This window comes from Natator depressus, chromosome 2, assembly GCF_965152275.1.
Source record: "Natator depressus isolate rNatDep1 chromosome 2, rNatDep2.hap1, whole genome shotgun sequence".
NCBI classification, from domain to species: Eukaryota; Metazoa; Chordata; order Testudines; family Cheloniidae; genus Natator; species Natator depressus.
Window position 1 is genome coordinate 118,450,940 of NC_134235.1, and position 18,972 is coordinate 118,469,911.

The 18,972-nt window shown below is 41.2% G+C and overlaps 2 protein-coding genes across 2 annotated transcripts in view; one reads left to right on the top strand and one right to left on the bottom strand.

The window, feature by feature from the left end:
- MYLK4 (myosin light chain kinase family member 4) overlaps nt 1–15,547 on the bottom strand; it is a 120,761-nt gene extending 105,214 nt beyond the window's left edge. Inside the window, exon 1 of the mRNA XM_074944949.1 lies at nt 15,215–15,547. Coding sequence (XP_074801050.1) covers nt 15,215–15,264 — 50 coding nt within the window. The 5' untranslated portion in view covers nt 15,265–15,547. The remainder of the gene's footprint in view (nt 1–15,214) is intronic.
- WRNIP1 (WRN helicase interacting protein 1) overlaps nt 3,202–18,972 on the top strand; it is a 33,054-nt gene continuing 17,283 nt past the window's right edge. The window contains exons 1-3 of the mRNA XM_074944950.1: nt 3,202–3,970; nt 13,862–14,053; nt 15,271–15,515. Of these exons, the coding sequence (XP_074801051.1) occupies nt 3,368–3,970; nt 13,862–14,053; nt 15,271–15,515 (1,040 nt within the window). The 5' untranslated portion in view covers nt 3,202–3,367. The remainder of the gene's footprint in view (nt 3,971–13,861; nt 14,054–15,270; nt 15,516–18,972) is intronic.

Consider the following 18,972-nt stretch of genomic DNA (forward strand, 5'->3'; position numbering starts at 1 on the left):
AGAGTGCTTCCTACTGTGAGAGAGAAGTACCCCAATGGCAACAGAAAGCCTAAGTCTCTCTGTAATCACTTAAAGACCACATCCTTCCGCAGGCCATGATCACCAAATGTAGCAATCTGTCTCATGACAGTGACATGTCCTAATGAAAAGGGCACATTTTTCCCTAGCTGACTGATGTTCAATCAGCTGGGGAAAATGTTAAAGGGGTGACAAGCCTAAAGATGTTGTGATCCTCATGGCTGTGTTTTAGAATCATAGGACAGGAAGGGACCTCAAGAGGTCCCCTAGTCCAGTCCCCTGCACTCATGGCAGGACTAAGTATTATCTCTAGACCATTCCTGACAGGTATTTGTCTAACCTGCTCTTAAAAATCTACTGCTTCCCCCCATCCACAAGGCTTGTTACGCTGTCCAAGAAAGCTATCAGGGCTGTTATTTATCACCTTAGTATCTTCTAGATGTTTGCAAATTGATTGCTTAATTATTTGATCCATTATCTTTGGTACAGAGAGGCAGGGAGCAAGGAAAGAAAAGAAGATGGGGGCCCATTGCCCACATGTTACATCACTCCTCTCCATTATTATCTTCACACCTTCCTATAACAACATGGTAAACAAGGGAAGGCTTCCAGGGTTCAATTATGGAATTCAACAGCAGTGAGTGATCACCACTACAACACTGATAAGATAGACAGCAGTGCACCCCCACCACTCTTTGGTAATCTGACGAAGCAGAAACCTGTGAGACTGGGCCTAGAGCCATCTGTTACCACAGAAACAGGTTTAATCTGCCCTAAATCTACCTTGTAACTCTGTCCCAACAGTTAACATGTGCAATAAAAAAAATCTGTCTGTCCTGCATAATTTTACTGTCAAATAATTCAGAAAATATACATGTTATTTAAATGAAAAAAAAAATCTCTGTGGGCTGGGCTGTCTTGGTGAGAACGGAGAAGATGGACCTAGAATTAAGTGTTGCTCCAACTCATTCCTGAGGGGCTTTTCCTTTCAGTCTTCCTCAATAGGCCAGCATTCTACTTTGGCCAGGATAGCTTACCTCAGAGCTAGCATTTGTTGTCTTCATGGGCATACAAAGGCCTAAAGGCCACAGCTATTTTCAACTGCACAGAGCCACAGAGGCTCGCATGATTATGTGGGAAAGAGGCATGTATAATGTTATCTCTATCATTTGCATAACAGCAACATATCGATAACCCAGGTGAAATAAGGTAGAGAGTGTTTAGAGCCGGGCAGGAATATAATATAGGCATACAGGCACTGCTAAGAAAATGTATATCCTTTTTCTTTCTCAGTCTGTTTCTTTAGATTGTAAGCTCTTCAGCTAGGACTTGCTTTACTCCATATTCTGTAACGTGCCTTGCAAACTTTTGGGCACTGTATTAATAATAATCTATAAACCTTCATCATGAGTTCAAACCAAAATTTCATCTGTTACCTTTTCTACATACTAGTATTTTGCCAGACACTTTCAAGATTTAAGTCAGAAGACAGGTACTATTACATAGTAGCCAGACTTGTTTACATTTCAGTACCCCAGCACAGTACATCTTTAACATTAGACTGACCTGGAAATTTACAAGATAGGAACAGTTATATAATAATGAATAATTAAAACTAAATGTATAATAGGAGGAAAAACCAATATAACCTGGAAAGATTTACCATTAGGTCAACTTTAGTTGATGAACTATGATGATAACTGTACTAGTTATTATACTTTCCTATCTAGTAAAACCCATGCTATGTTTTTTACACTGTAGGATAATGGGAAAACTTAAAAAAAAAAAACTAACAACATTTCTGACTCTTCTCAAGAAAAAAAACAAACATCAAGGTATTTTGATAAATGGCCTGTGAATCTAACAAAGCAAACACACAGGGCCCAATTCTGATTTCACTTACACCAGTGTGAAATCAGAGAAACTCTATGAAGTTACACTTCACGATTTGCCTGCAGGAGTCAGGATTTATTTTTAAAATGTCTGAAGTGTGCAGCCGGAACTCAAGCTTTTAGTGAATTTCAATGGTGACATTACACATCTCAGGGATGTTTAATAAAGTTCATGATTTTTCACTGTTTGAAGCTGAGGTATGATAGTGAGTTTTATTGGTACAGGTATTAGTGGTAACAATTGTTATTGCTCAGAAGTGCATAGCATAATAAAAGAAAGGAAAGAGTGTAGATGAAAAGAAAAAAAGAAAAGTGAGACCACTTGCATGTGCAAAGTTAACCATGTGCAGATCAGGGCCTAAATCTGAGACAAATTACTATTAGAAATATTTAAATATGTGACAGTTTAAAAGACTGAGCTCTTTAAAAAAGGAACAAATAAAATTTGTTTTAAGGATTCTGCTTCCTAATTTTTCAAAATACTATTAAGTAGCATTAGGTACTGGCACCAGAAGTAACCCCAAACAAAATAAACTGGAATAAAAATATGTTTGAATACATTCAAATAAGATGGATTTTTGGGCGCAACCCAACAATTCTTAAGACCCAGCAAACCCCCGCCTTCTCATTATAAAACTCTGGGCCATATTCTCTTCGGGGAAGCTCTGTGTGTGGTACCAAGGACACCTCTGACCCAGCGCCCAGCCCTGAAGAAGACTAAGAGCTCTGTGCAGCTGGAAAGCTGGCCTCTTTCACCAGCAGATACCTGAAAGGACACACAGAGAACCACAGGTGCTACCACACCCCCCTCCGCCTGCCTTTCAGTGGTTTCCGTCATATACTCAGTGGTTTGTGCATTGGCCTGCTAAACCCAGGGTTGTGAGTTCAATCTTTGAGGGGGCCATTTAGGGATCTGGGGCAAAAATTGCAGATTGGTCCTGCTTTAAGCAGGGGGTTGGACTAGATGACCTCCTGAGGTCCCTTCCAACCCTGACCTTCTATGATTCTATGATATACGGGGTTTACAGTTTGGTCCAATGGCTCTCAGCACCCCCACTGCACAAATTGTTACAGGCCCCCTGCAGAGACAAGCCCCCCCAGTGCAGCAAGTTTGCTAGGGAGCAGGTCTAAATAAATCGGGGGGAGAGGAGAAGGTGAGTTACAACTTTGTGTGTCTCTTTTAGAGCAGGAAAGAAGCGAAACTAACCCACAGCCGCAGGACTACAGCTCCCGAAGGTCTACACGCTGCGGCCGCCTACAAGAGAAGGACACGGGCTGGCCACATTCGTTTCCCGCGCGCAGCAGCAGGGGGAGGAAGCAATCTGCCTGCCCGGGCCTGTAGCTTTGAGCAGGCGGTGGGGGAGCATTTACCGGCTTCTGGCAAGGGAGGCCGCTTGTGGGTAGGGCCGGGGGAGGCGGCGGCGGCGGCTCCGGCCCGCGCAAGGAGCCCTAGGGGCATGGAGGGGACCGGGGCGCAGCAGGCCGGGCCGCTGGTGCGCTGCCCCGTGTGCCTGTGGGAGCTGCCCGCCGCGCACATCAACTCGCACCTGGACGGGTGCTTGCAGGACTCGGAGGCGGGGAGGGGCGGCGAGGCGGAGCGGAGCCCGCAGGCCCCCAGCAAGAAAATGCGCCTCTCCGGGCCCCCGGGGGAGAGCAGCGAGGAGGAGGAGGAGCCGGAGGGCGGGAGCAGCCCCGCCGCCCCCGTGTTCCCCCTGTTCCACAAGGGCCGGGCGGCCGCAGCCCCCCCGGGAACTCCGGGCGCGGGGGCTCACAGGGGAGCTCCTGCTGCTGCAGCCCGAGGCCAGGAGCGAGGGGCAAGCCCGGCCCCCGCCTGCCCAGGGCTGGCTACCAGCCCCGGGAGCCACGCGGCTACCCTGAGCGGGGAGACCGTGGCCCAGAAGCTGGAGGGGAAGCCCCTGGCCGATAAGCTGCGGCCGGGCACCTTGGGGGACTACGTGGGGCAGGATCAGGTGCTGGGAGAACAGACCCTGCTGCGGTCCCTGCTGGAGGCCGACGAAATCCCCTCGCTCGTCCTCTGGGGGCCCCCTGGCTGCGGCAAGGTGAGTGGCGCCGCGCCTGCTTGAGCGGCCCAAGGGAGCCCCTGCCCGAATGTCACTAGGCAGCACAGCCTCCTCCACAGGGGTCAGCCCGGCTTCCACCTGGGGCACCAGCACCCTGACACGGGCCTCACAAATCCCGGCGAACATTGAAGGTTTACCCAAACGCAGCTTCCTTCCCATTCTCTGTTCCTGCTCTGAATTTCTCTGCTCACCTGGTTAAATGAATAGTGCACTAGGGAGGCAAAGTGAGGGAGGTGATATGTTTTATTGGACCAACTTCTGTTGGTGAGAGAGACAAGCTTTTGAGCCACACAGAGCTCTTCAGGTGTCTGTGGCTCCAAAACTTGTCTCTGTCACCAGCACAGAAGTTGGTCCAATACAAGATAGTCTCCTGCACCTAGTCTCTCTTAATACCCTGGGATGGACGGGGCTGTAACTGTGGGAGAAACAGTTCCTTGCAGTCCAGCTTCTCCAGGTATTCTAATTGTTCTGTGCATTTCCTTAGGGCTCAGTGCTGCTTTCAGTGCCATGGGGCAGTGCTTACCAGGGTAATTCCATGGCCTTTCCTGGAACAACTGGTGATGATAAGCAGAACACCTGACAGTGTCTCTGTATCTGGTCCTGGTAGGACATCTGATAGAAAATGGCTGTGTTCACCTTCTGTAAGGTGCTGAGCTGTATGCTGCCAGCACTCAACCAATGATAACCAACAATATGTTCCCTCATCTCAAAAAGTCTGCTAATAGATCAATTATTTGCTTCTAATTGATAGGTTCCAAGGCCAGAAGGGATCATTGGGATCATCTAATCTGACCGCCTGTATAACAGGCCATAAAACTTCCCCCAAAATAATTTGTGGAGCATATCGTTCAGAAAAAATCCAATCTTGATATTAAAAAGTGGAAGTAATGATTGGAGTGGAAGTGGAGAATCCACCATGACCTTTGGTAAATTGTTCCTATGGTTAGTTGCTCCTGTGGATAAAAAATTATGCCGCATTAAAATTTACATCTTATCAATGTACTTATTATGTATAATAATTAAGTTTCTATTAGAGATAGGACCTGAAATTCACTGTATGAATCTTGAGGGGAGAGGGGTTTTTTTGGGAGGCGGGATTGTTTTCTTTTGATTTTGTTCAAGCCCTTCTGTTTGTAAATAAATTTGATGTATTTCTAAGTTAGTTAACTTTCAGCTTTCTCTGGTCTCACTGTTCTCTCTCTCTCTTTCTTCCTGCTTCCATGCTTCTTCTATCCCTTTTATTCACTGACTGATTAATTTCAAAAAGCTACCTGAATTGTAAACTCTTTGGAACCGTGAATATATGTCTGCAGTCCTGCAACATTTTTCTGTGCCCACACAAAGCCCCATTACCCTTAAGTTCTCCATTTTCCTTGTGTTCAGATCTGCCTAACTTTAATATTCCAGAATATTGGTAGAATTCAGCTTTATCTTGGTCCCTCTTCTACTAAAATCTTAAACTATACCTCAATCACTTCTCATATAAACTGCTGGAAAATTCTTTCTTTTTTTTTTTTTTTAATTAAATGTTCTTCCCTAAATTCCTGGTCTGTAAATTTCAGGTGGTCCACACTGCTAAACCAAGATGACTCTAATGATGAGAAACAGGACTACATTGCTGTCTGTCATCCTCCTTGGCTTTTTGTCTTTGATAGACCTAAGTATAGTCTAAGATCTTATTTGATAAAGAAATAATGGGGGATCTTACTGTGTGTGGATACAGGACTCTTAAGAAACTAGTCGGATGGGGAAAAAACTACCTCTTCAGAGAAGGGAAGGGAGAACCTCAATCAGTATTCAAAATCAAAAAGACCTTAGGGAGAAAGATGTTTGCTCATACCACACAGTGACTGGTCAGAGGGTGAAAGCTTTCTGTTGTTCAAAGTCTCTATCCACCAATAAGCACCTCTTCAGGATTAAACTTTTCTTTTTCTAGCTTTTAAGAATCATTTAAATTAATAAATAATTCAGTATCCGTTTACATGGACAATATAGCAGATAAAGGTAAAATAATTTGGCACATCATCAAAATCTTATCAAAGCTTAAAAGACCTCAAAACATCTTGAGAAAAAAGAAGACTGATTATCTTAAAATATTTATTTGTAACCAAAGCAATGTAAATCAAAAACTGTATTTTGCAGCAAAGAACCAGATAATATTGTATTTCCCATTTTTCAGAGGAACACTTGCTATTATTAATTTAAGTAAAACACAAAACAAAATTTTACCATTAACATATTCTTAACATATTTATTTCTGATTATTACCTAGCTTTCTTTTGGCTGGAAAGGATACAAAAGCAGAAAAGACTAAAGGAATAAGTTCATCCCAAAGCAATATAGTTTTTTCATCTAGCTTGAGTATCCTTTGAAACTTCAGGAAAGATGTTAGCTTTTTCTGTTATTGAAGAAAATATTCCCCATTCTTTTTCAAATTAACCTCATTATGGTTTCTCAGTCTTGTATGATTTTTTGCATCATCATATCTGAAAAACAATTAATTAAAAGACAAAAGTATAGAACCTTTTATTAATAATCCTGAAAATCTTTATTATCCAGAGGGGAGTATCAAAATTGTCCAAGAAGCTCAACAAAGAGTGTAGAAATCACAAAGTTCCCCTTTTTAAATGTCAAACAAAAACATAACACATGGATATTGAAAACTTCAGTATAGCTTTGACATATTTCTGTCTTTTTGGGAGGTGAGGGGGAGAATTGCCCTTAATCAAAATTCTCCACTAAGCTTTTTTTTGTCCTTTGGTCTTGTCTCCAGTACAGACTTCCTTGTGTTTCCTTAAGACTTTGCTCCACCCTCTTAGCCGAGTTTTCCAGTGGAGAAATATTAACAGACACCATATGTAATTTAGCTTCAAGTGTATCACATCTTGATTCTAAGCCGTAGATGCCAGAGAAATCATCTCAAGTGTTCATGTGTTGAAATAGGAATAGCATCAGATACCTTAGGTTAAATTCAGAAGTGATACATAAGGTGGTGTAAGTTAGACTCCTAGACCTATTAACAACTTCTACCCATGTCTACACAACAGCCAGGATCAACGCTCTGAGATCGATCCACTGGTGGTCAATTTAGCAGGTCTAGTAAAGACCCGACAAATCGACTGCAGATTACTCTCCAGTCGACCCCTGTACTCTACCCCCGATGAGAAGAGTAAGGTAAATTGATGGGAGATTTTCTCCCGTTGACCCCTCTGCAGTGGAGACCCCGCGGTAACTCAACCTAAGGTACGTATTCACGTAGCTGGAGTTGCATTGCGTAGGTTGACTTACCGCGCTAGTGTAGACATAACAGGGAATGCAGTTGTTGCAGGATCCTGCAACATTTCTGTAGGCCTCTTAATTGTCATGAAAGTATCTGTTAAGAATTTTTCTGTAGAAGCCCCATCATTGTTTTTTCAGTCCTGTGAAATAGGTAGCAGTCTTACATTACCTCCTTAAAACCAAAACTAGCAATATCAAGAATGCTTAACAGAAATTGTAAACTTCAGAATGGGCTGTACCATTTCCTGTTCATAGAAAAGCCTCAATATCCGTCTTGCTAAGAAAAGTAAGTCTTTTCCAGCCTACCAAACCAGCTAAATAGCAACAATATTAAAATCCACATGAACCCCAATCATGTCATTCAACTGAAGTTGAATAATATGAGCATACGTACAATTAAGGTATATGAAAAACACTCCATAAAGAGTCTTATCTCATTATTTTTCTTATCTTCAAAAACAAGAACAAGGGAGTACCCAGAGGCACAGTTAATATCCATCCACTCTCAGATCTCAAATTGGTTTTTATCCCATCTACATTTGGTCCCAGTTCAGGGGGATCTGTTGCTGACAATGGTAGAGAGGTGTGTGTGTGTGTGTGTGTGACTTGACTAATTATGTTGAATTCAGCCTTGACTGAATTTATATGTTTGAGGGGGTGTGGTCAAAATTAATGGGACCAAATTAATGTACCTTTAGGATAAATTGTTTTTTAAGTTTCCCTGCTACTGAAAGGTTTGTCATGTTTTCCAAAAGGAGTACGGTCTTTAAAAGCCTGCTTTCTCAGTTGGGTTTGATAAGGTCATGGATGTGTGTGCAACTTTGTCCCTTTGCTCTATTCCTTTATAAACCAAAAAGATACTGACTATCTTGCTAACCCATCTTATTTTATTTTATTATGTATTATTTATATTTTACAAGTGTGCTAGTAACTTATGTTCTTTTATATATTTCAATAACCTTGCTCCTCAAAAAATGAGCATACAGCATGTAAATAGCACATTTCAAAGAAATGCCAAGGTTATCTACCAATGGACCCTGACTGTTCAAATTAAAAAAAAAAAAAATAAAAAAAAACCAGAAACTCTTATGAATGTCTATATTGGCCCAGATGCTTAAATCCAAGTTTGCAATTTGAGTAAGCTGTGCTGTGATTTATGACACTTTAATGTGGGGATTTAGATTTTTGCTTGTCTGCCATGGGACACCCAATTTTAGTAAAGAGACAGCAGGGGGACGTCCATACCAGTAGCTCAAGCACAGAATAACTTTGCTGTTACAGATAAGTTTTGGGGCTGCAAAATCCTGAACAATTTTGTAGATCAATGTGATTTTAAAAAAAAAAAAAAAAAAAAAAAGGAAGGTGTTAACCTGTGGGGGGGGAGGGGAGGGAAATGTAAATAACTGGGTATCTGGGACACTGTTGCTTAGAGAATTTTAGGGCAGAGAGCATTTAGCCACTGTTGCTTGGGTTTGTGTGTGCAATCCTATACTAGGTTAATGTAGGTAATGTTGACAGGAACGTGTAATATCAAAACATAGCAAGCTGTCCTTGCAATTTGTATTAAATTTCATTGGGTTTATTTTTATCTATTTTTAACCAGTCCCTTGTATTTGCTTTATTCAAAACTTCATCATGACAAGACACAAAATATTTGCAGATTGGGATTCTGGTCTCTTGGTTGTAAAATGTCCTGTAAATGATTTCCTCTCTCCCCTTCTAATTAGCAATTGAGTTATCATCTGAACTATTTGAATATTTGGTTACATTTTATGTCCCCTCCTAATCCTTTGGGGTCTAAGCTAAAGCCCACTGAAGTCAAAGAAAGTCTTTCAGTGAGCTTTAGTTCAGATCTTAACTAAGAATCAAGATCAATTCTACAACAGCGCAGAGTATAAAATTAAAAACAGATATGGAAAAGTGATGATCTCTGCTGCCATTAAGAACCAGTCTCCAAACGTAATGGGCTTGATTCTGATCTTGCACTGGTGTAAATCAGGAGTAGAGTTGTGTAAATATGGGATTTTTGAGTTTGCTGGTAATTCCAGGGGGAAAAAATCATTTAAGGTCAGACCAAAACCAAAAATTTTGGATAGTTGGAAAACGTTGCATTTGGGGTTGAATGAAATGCTGTGGTCAATCCAAAATGAAATGTGTCATTTAGATTTTGAGCAATTTGTACATTTTTGAATTTTTAAAATGAAGTAAATTTTGAAACAAAGTCATATGGAAACAAAAAATCAAAATGTTAAAGAAAGTGTTTCAACTTTTTCATAACTTTTTTTTTTTTTTTTTTTTTTGAGATGGGGGGCAGGACACAAACAATTTGGTGAAACCAACATAAATTCATAGAACGTTTTGGTATCACCAAATCTGATTTGTTGTTTTTTGTGTTTTTGTTTGCCAAAAAAAAATTTCGGACAAAAAATCTTACCCAGCTCTTATTAGGAGCAACTTCATTGAGGTCAGTGGAATGATACCGGTGAAAGTGAGATCAGAATCGGCCCATTGTATTTGTAAAGCAGTTTGAATATAAAGGGACAAATTCAGACCTAGTGTAAGCAGGCACAGCTCTGTTTTCAGTAAGTATAATTCAGTGGCCTTGTGCCTGTTTACACCTGATCTGAATTGGGTTCTGTAGGTGCTATCAGCCAGATTCTGAAACTGTTGTTCACAGTGATCAGTACCTTGTTCCTCAAGTAGTCCGTAGTAGGCTATTTTTGGAGTCAGATACCATCCAAGGTGAGTAAGCATATTGGAATCTCCCCATAGCTAAGTGTTATCAATTTTTAAAATTTTTATTATTTCCACAGCCATTGCCACAGTTGAGCCATGCTCATCTCCTATCCTGCCAGCTTCCTTTAGTCTGAAGCTGACTTGACCTTGTGTCTCCCAGACAGAATGGGGTGCTACAAGGTTAGTTCAGTAATATATCTGGTAATCCACAGTTCAGCTGGGGCAGATCACAGGTTTTGTAAACCCATCCTAGGGAACTGCTCTCCTTGTTGGTGTCCCAGGGCTGTTGGCCGGGTAGGTATCTGTCACAATGCTGTGAAATGACCACATTTAGTTCCTTTTCATGCTGCTCCATCCCAGCTGGCTGTCTTGGTCTATAATAACATTTGCTCCCAGTCCTGCCCCTTGCTTCGCGTTTGTGCTAAAACTGTAGACTTCAAACTGTGGGACCAATCCTGTTCTCACTTAAGTAAATGCCATTGAATTAAACAGGTGTGGGAGCAGTGCTCATATTGGCTATTAGCAAAGAACACTATCTAAACAAGAAGTACTTGTACATTGTGCCAGTATGAGGAAGCAGACTATTACCTTGCTTAAATGTCTCCTCCAATTTATTGTGTTGTGTTCTGATGGGAAATACTGTTAATTCATCTAAAAAACAAGCTTCAGTGTAACACTAACAATATAGCCTGCTTATGTTGTAAAAATCTAGGAACTTAATTTAATTTCAGATGTCCATATAATATCTGGTGCTTTTTTCTCCGTATACTGTACTGGATTTTTAGTAATAGTCAGATTTTATCTCATCCCCAGAATACACTATAACTAAATTTGTTGGAAAACGCCATAGTAGTTTGGCACATTTCCTCGAGCTTGTCTGTGCAAGCAACGGCATTCTTGGGAGCAGTTGTACTTTGGGATCCTATTACGTTTCCACTACAGTATATATTTCCTGGCTTCATTGTAGCTTAATACACTACAAAAAATGTATAGTATATTGTTAGCTCTGGCTACAGACATTATATCAAAATGCATAAATGAAAAAGAAGTGAACTCAGGGGAAATAAGGAAACGTTCCACACCTATGTGATAGGCAGTTTAATTCTAAAGGACTGATGGCATGGAATAATAAGGAAGAGGCCAAGAATATGATGACTGCTTTCAGCATTAATTTTCAAAAGCAGTTTACCCTATCCTAATGGCATGACCTCTGACCTTTGGGGGGGAAGGGAGTAGTATCCAGATTCATCAGCTTGAAAACTGTTATCAAGTTCTCAGTTGAAATCTGTGACTCTAATGTTATCCTCAGGTTTATTCCCCCCAAATGTTTTTCTTTATCTAAATAATTTTTCAGAATATCCAAAAATATTTATATATCTGGGGGAGAATGTTTTGTTTTGAAGGTGGCATGTTCAAGGACCCTAGCTCAAATTTGCTTCACAGGAAAATACAGTAATTGCAAACTTTTTTTTATACCGAAAATGAATGGTGTTTTTTTTTTAAAGTTGTATTTATGTCCCTCCCTTGCAAACAAGTGGCAGATCTGACCTGCATTTATGAATCCTGCATACGTTGACTGACAATTGTAGAAGTCAGAAATGAAAACTAGCTTCCCCTGCATTCTTCTGCCGGGCTTTGATTTAGCACGTTACTTAAGTGTATGTCAATCTTAAGTGTGTGAGTGGTCCCATTAACATGTGGAATCACTGCCTAAATTCACTGTGGGGGATACCTCGCTGAGTGGAGCTAAAGGACAAATTCAGGAAAGTGAACAGCCAGCTGGTCAAGTCATCCATTTCTTCTGCTGCTTTCAAAGAAAATGGGAGATCAGTTTTTGTTTTCAGCCTTTAGACTGGATGAGCCAATGAGTCAGTGCACCCAGTATTTTAAAGTGTGGGCATACTCTCCTTCAACGCTTTCTGAATCTATCATCCCACTTGTAGGGACACACCAACTTTGGGTTTACTTTGGCAACTTAATTTCTAAGGCGATAATGTGTGTGTGTCTCGTTTGTATGTATGTATGTTTGGATGTTTTTGCTTCCTGACTGAAGGCAGGTCTGAGAGGCAGCTTTGGTGGTGATCTCCTGAGCAGAGCAGGACAGGCAGTTTACAGTGTTCTAGCATCATCTTCTAGAGCACTCGAACAGGGAAATTAATACTTTAGCGAACCAGCTCAATGGGGATGGGCAGAGGTGTGGACTCAGCATGTGAGATGACGCTGTGTTGGTTTCAGAACATCAGGCACACTGAAACCAAACCTCATCTAAAGAAAATGGGGAAGGCATCTTCCATCAGCACACAATGACTAGAGCAAGCAAGAGATACCTTATTGCTCCATTAAGGGTGTATTATCCCCTTTAGTCACTCTTCTCCTACTTGAGGACAGTCGGATTTAGACCCACCTTGGGGGCAAGGAGAGGAGCCATTTAAAGGAAGAGAGCGCTGTTACTGAAGGAACCCCAAACAGGTTCCTGCTGGCACTATGGGTCACTCTTAGACTGGTAGATGACTCTGTTTCCACATCTTTCCCTGCAAGAGGATCAGGTTCAGTGCACCTGCTTCACTAATTTTGATCCTTGGAATATACTTTCAAGACAATCTTTGGCTTGCTGGCACTTGTCCCCTGCATCATTAGTGAAGGAGGAGGCGGCTCAGGGAAAAAACTCTCAGCTTTTTGTTGCAGTGTTCCAGAACACAGAGCTGCCTGCTCTGCTTGGGACACACCAATATACCTGCCTTTGCTCAGGAAGCAAAGGTGGTTCTGGGGAAAAAAAAAATTCTGAAATGCGCACATTCAGTTTAGTGTGTCTGCCTATAAAGTGGAATTAAGACAAGGTGGGTGAGGTAATACCTTTTATTGGAACAACTTCTGCTGGTGAAAGAGACAAGCTTTTGAGCTACACAGAGCTTTTCTTCAGGTCCTGAAGCTGGTCTAATAAAAGATATTATGGCACCCACCTTGTCTATCTAGTGTCCTGGGACCAACACAGCTGCAACAACACTGCAGACTATAAAGTAGCATTGCAGGCTGCTCCCATGCTAAAATGAATGCAATTTAAATCCCTATAAATAAAAACTGCTATGAAGGAGTGGTTGGTATAGAGAGGGTCATGGAGAGGAAAACAAGAAAACCATCTTTTAAAACAAGTTAAAAGTTTGTTTGGCAGGTAGTAATTGCATTGCATTTATCCAGGCCAGGTTTGGTTGCCTAGAAAATATCCTATTTAGATTGTAAAGAGTAGGTTTTGTTTTAGCATGATTATAACATCTCTTTATTAAAATTCTGAGGCCATATGGAGAACTACTTTTTGCTGAATATTTATTCATTTATTATTTCATTTTCCTTGCAATGAGAACAGCAAATGCTGTGTTTTGATTTTTAAAAATACTCAAATGCTGTCTAATTTCATGTAACTTTTTGTGAGCATCTCAGTATCCTCAGCTGTTGTGCTGTGTGGTAACTTATAGCAATATCCCCCAATGAAGAGCAGCATATCTCCTGTCCTCTGTAGCAACAGCAAATTTGGAGGAAGGGGTTCCTTTTTCTTCAGTGGGCGAAAAAAACAGCTGTCACAAAAGCTGTGCTAAATTGGGGCACTGGCTCTTTCTATATTGATACCAAGTAGGTACTTAACATGCAATTCTAGAAAGTGGAGGATGGGAGCTGGCAGAGATCTCTAGCAGAATGTTTTCACATTTTCCTTGTGTTAGAACAACATGAGCTTCCTGTTCTCTAAGGTGTCAACACTCTCCCTAGGTTAACATGCTGCTCTGTTCTTGGCTTCTTTCCTTTAAGCAAATACTTCATATATCCAAAATTATTTCAAAAAGCTAATTCTTTCCTCTGTTTCAGACTACTCTAGCACATATCATAGCCAGCAACAGCAAGAAGAATGGTACAAGATTTGTGACTTTATCCGCAACAAGTGCCAAGACAAATGATGTCCGAGATGTTATCAAGCAAGCCGAGAATGAAAAAAGACTCCTCAAGAGGAAGACCATCCTCTTTATTGATGAGATTCACCGTTTCAATAAATCTCAGCAGGTACTGCTCCACCTAACTGTCAGGAACAAAGTTTCTGTCAACATATTACTTGCCTAAAATGTATGTACCTTGGTGCTGAACAATAAATGTTTCTTCTACCTTTATATTTTAAGTCACTGCTTGATATATTCAGAAACTTTATTGTAGAAGTTAAAAATTAAATTAGGCTTCTAAATTAGGAGTCTCAATTGTGTATTGTGGGCCTTTCAAGAACTTTAATTCAAAACCAGATCGGATTTTGTAGAAGTTTTACATGCATTGTCACATCTGACTTTTTTTTTTGCCTGAAATTTTACTTCTTTATAGCCGTCTTAAACTTCACTTCTCCTATATATCTGCCTATTAAGAAGAGCCTTCATTTCAGTGATATTACATTCAGGTTTTTAATTAAAAGCATGTCACTAGGAAGCCTGCAGGCATTCCTTGTTTGTTTTTTTGTTTGTACATACCCACTCTTTTCTACTGAGAAAAGAAAGCGAACTGAGACATGAAATGTATTTATGAATAGTACCTCACCACAGCCAATATGAATCTTTCTTTCTCGAGCATCATTTCTTTTATTCATATTCTTTAAAACTTTAATACCACAGCTTCAAAACTTCAGATGCCTTTAGGAAAAAGTTCTACAAAAACTGGTAGGCATCAAACCAATAGGGTTTGACAGAAATGGAATATGGCTATATAGAAATCATTCCTAAAACTGGTAGGTCAGCTGTTTCTCAAATTCTTTCTGTAGTTTTTTGACCTATTCTGTAGCATTTAATAGAGAATTATTATCCCTTCCATAGAATTCTAAAGCTTGATCCAAAAAACTATAGGAAGTATCCTCGTTGGCTGCTAAATTCTATAAGACTTTTCCATAAGGACAGCTTTTCATGGTATCTGCTGCCTGCCTAACGATGAAACAGAATCACAGCACTAAATGGTAATGACTTGCATTTTTCTAATGCCATTCTTTTCAGTATCTCAGTTCATTCTTGGAGAAAGAACAGGTTATTAAAGTGAAATAACCAGTCATATACTGTGTGAATGGAATGAATTCATTTAGGCAACTGGCTGATGAGCTGTCTTGTCAGTGAGCTCGTAAGGTATATCAACTGGAAGCCTGGAGAATAGCAAGCCATGAAAAATGTACTTTAAAATGCCTAATAACCTACTCACTTGGGATGGTTCAGGTTGTCGTTGATCAATTTTTTCTGTTTCCCTCCCATGTTCAGGACACTTTCCTTCCTCACGTTGAGTGTGGGACTGTGACGCTGATCGGGGCAACCACAGAAAACCCTTCCTTCCAGGTCAATTCCGCTCTTCTGAGTCGATGTCGAGTTATTGTTCTCGAGAAGCTCTCTGTTGAGGCGATGGAAACTATTCTGATGCGGGCTATCAGGTCCTTGGGGATCCGGGTTTTAGTCCAAGACGAGCAACACACTGATTCTGCGAATGGCAGGAGCAGCAAGAGGTCTGAGTAAGTACTTTACAAACTGCCATGTGTTAGCACGCACGACCCGCGGAATCTATTGACAGGCTGCCAGAGAGAGCTGGAGGTGAGAGAGAGAATCTTAACCACTCCTAATAGTAAAGAAAAGAAGTAGCAACATATGTTGGATGCTAGCCGGGGGGGGGGGGGGGAATACAAAGTATTAGCTACCAGTGGATCAAAAAAACCCAGCCCTACTGTCTGAATTAGTACAGAGTTTTATACTTGGATTTGTCACCTCTGACTCACCCATAGGATATGTAAATCTGTTCTGCAGCTGAGGCTTTGCTTTGGAAGCCTCTAACTGGGTCCTGTCATACCCTCATGCAGTACTTTTTGTTGTTGGTTGTAAAAGCATCATATTACTGTGCAGTGGTAGATAGGGCATCACGTGTTACTTATTTTGAGCCCACTAGCCAAAAAGCTGCTGTATTTTGCATAACTTGTTCAAATGAGTTGGAACCTTTGTGAACCTATACAGCAAATGAAGTTGCTATATGCCACATACGACTTTATCTCTTCACTGAGTGAAGTCAATAAAATATTTTAAAATAGTTCCTGTTTCCTTCCTCTAATTGTCCAAATCAATTGCATTAAAATAAAGCCATACTAAAAGTTGGGTATTGTACCTGAAAAACTAAAATCACAATTTCTTCCCAGGTTACAATGGGGATTACAGGTGTATTTCTGAGTGGTCTTGAGGGTGAAAAGGGTAGAGAGGAGTGTAATGTTTTCTTGGAAAATAAATTCTCTATTTTGCTCCCTCTTCCCCACACTGGAAATTGTTTGCAGTCATCATTTTAAAATGGGCAACTAGTGACTTCAAAATAGTGCATAGCGCTGTTTAAATTTCATGCTTGTTATTATTTCATTTGTTTTCATACTAGTGCTTAACTGTGTTATAATTAATAACTTAGTGCAGGAATATCCGTGTAGATATAGAAAGTGAGAAAGATATAGCCCCAGAGAATGTATTTTGTCCTTCTGTTGTATTACATGAGCAATGTGAATTCCTATATTGTACAGTTTAGGGTAGTGAATGAGGGAATTCTGTTACATTATTTAGGGCACCATTCCTGACATTGTTTACCCATTTGTTGCTTTTATATATTACACAGGGATGTGAATTGTAGCTTGGAGGAGGGAGGGCTGCATGTCAACTTTAATGTAACAGCACAGCTGTGTTTGCGACTACACCCTGACTGGGTTTTGGAGGCTTTCCTTTGTATATGGGATTAAAGTACAAGGCATAGTTTCAGTTACATTTGGTGAGGGTTTAGGTTTCATTCAACTCCATATCTGTAATCTTCCACTAGCTCTGGATGAATTAAGGAGCACAAAGAGTCAAAAGAAGTCTGTCTAGCATAGTTTCAGGAATTTGCCCATGAGGAACAGTGTCCCTAACCCACTTTTTAAAAGTAAAGATGAAACTCCAACTTTAAAGATTTCTTTAGGTCTTTCCTGGTACTTCCTGCTTCTTGTCTGTCTGACAAATGGTGCTCTTAGTGGTCCAAAAAAATCCTTTTCTATCCATCTTGTCTCTTACCTCTCTGGTTTGTCTTTTCTGTTGTCCTTCTAATTCTCTTCTCAGTGCATGTTCCCTCTTCCCCTCCACCCCAGCCACTTTCATCTCATCCCTGCTTGCCATTCTTCTCTATCAGCAGTCCAATCACCTCCAGAATACCTCTAGCAGTAGATGCAGCTAGCTGATAATTCATCACGCTGCACTGGGAGATAAGCATACAAGTTTGGATGCAGTCCCGAGGCCTAAAAAGTTTTCTGTGGTGTTTTCTTTTCATATAAAATGAAGTTTTCCCTGAAATTGAGGGATGAAGGGGATATTTAGATTAAGACAGAATTTCCCAAAGTAGTACATGCCCCCTGTTGAGTGATGTGACAGACTAGTTAGGGTGCATAAAAGATGTATAAATTAAAACGTCATTGTCTTAGTGCCTCAGGTTGCACGTGACCAGGATTCATCACTGAATTTGGTCCTCTGGTTGGATCATTAGCTTCCCCAGCTTGGGTGGGTACTGATGGGAAGTGCAACGTGAATGCATAACAGCATATGCTGGACTTCCTCTTGCCCTCTAGCTCAGGGGTTCTCAACCTCTTTCTTTTTGAGGCACCTCCCAACAAGCTATCAAAACTCCACGGCCCAGTTGTGCCACAACTGTTTTTCTGCATGTAAAAGCCAGGGCCAGCGTTAAAGGATAGCAAGCAGGGCAATTGCCCAGGACCGCACACCACAGGGGAGACCACAAAGCTAAGTTGCTCAGGCTTTGGCTTCAGCCCCGGGTGGTGGGGCTTGGGGCCCCTGGTTGCAATCCTTCACAGCGGGGCTTTGGCTTTCTGCCCTGGGTCCTAGCAAGTCTAACACTAGCCATGCTTGGCAGACCCCCTGAAACCTGTCTGCAGCCCCCCAAGGGACCCTGGACCCCTGCTCTAGCTGAAGGTCTTCTGTCTTCAGGAGATGGGCTGCCTCCTGCTGCATCAATGGAAGTGCCCTCTGGAGCTCCTTGAAGGATGTTCCAGTCGAGTTCCCTCCAAATTCCATGTCTGCAAAACTGTATCTATTTAATACAACTTTTAAAACCCACTTTGGGCCATAAATGACCCTCAAGAAATAAAATTGTTGAGATATAGATGAGGGTGGTAATTAAAGCTCAGGAATGTCTTTTCATTCTCTTGCTAGCATTGGATAGAATGTTTATTATTGGGTAGGAGCCCAGGTCCTAGTGTAGAACTTGTTCTTCTGGCCCAGAGGTAAGAGTTCTACCAACTGATCTATACTGTTTCTCCCTCCCCGCCCCCCTCCTGTTTTCATTATGAGCACATGCACGGAAAGATACAGTACGTTGTATTTGGTGACAAAGGAGGTTGGTGATGGGACAACTAGTTTAAAGCACAAAGCTGGGGATTAGTCATAAAAAAGCATAAGCGAAAGATTTCAGTGTAAAGCATGATTCTCTCCTGAAGTCACTCTCTTATGTGTAGCGGGCATGTATGGGCCAAGTTTTCAAACTTGGGTGCATGAAGTTACACTACTAAATTCATGTTAAGATTCTTATATGTAAAATGCTTTTCAAATATGCAAAGCAGCTACAGATCCCATCAACTTCTGTAGGCACTGGAGTACTGAGGACCTATCAAAATCAAGCCCCTTACATGTGGGTGCCTAAATATGGATTTAGAGGCCTGACTACAGGCACCCAAGTTTGAAACCTTGGCCATAGTGTCTAACACCTGGCATTTTAGGGACCCCTCCCGTAACTACAACTAAGTGGATTGTCCACCTAATTTTTATTTCCTTATTTTTGTCAATTATTATGTTAGATTCCTAATGTTATTTTAACAACCTTTGAATTTAGTTATTAAAGTTCTGTGTTACACTTGCTCCAAATCCATTGTAGCCAAGTTGCCCCTGCTTATGCCAGCTGTGAAC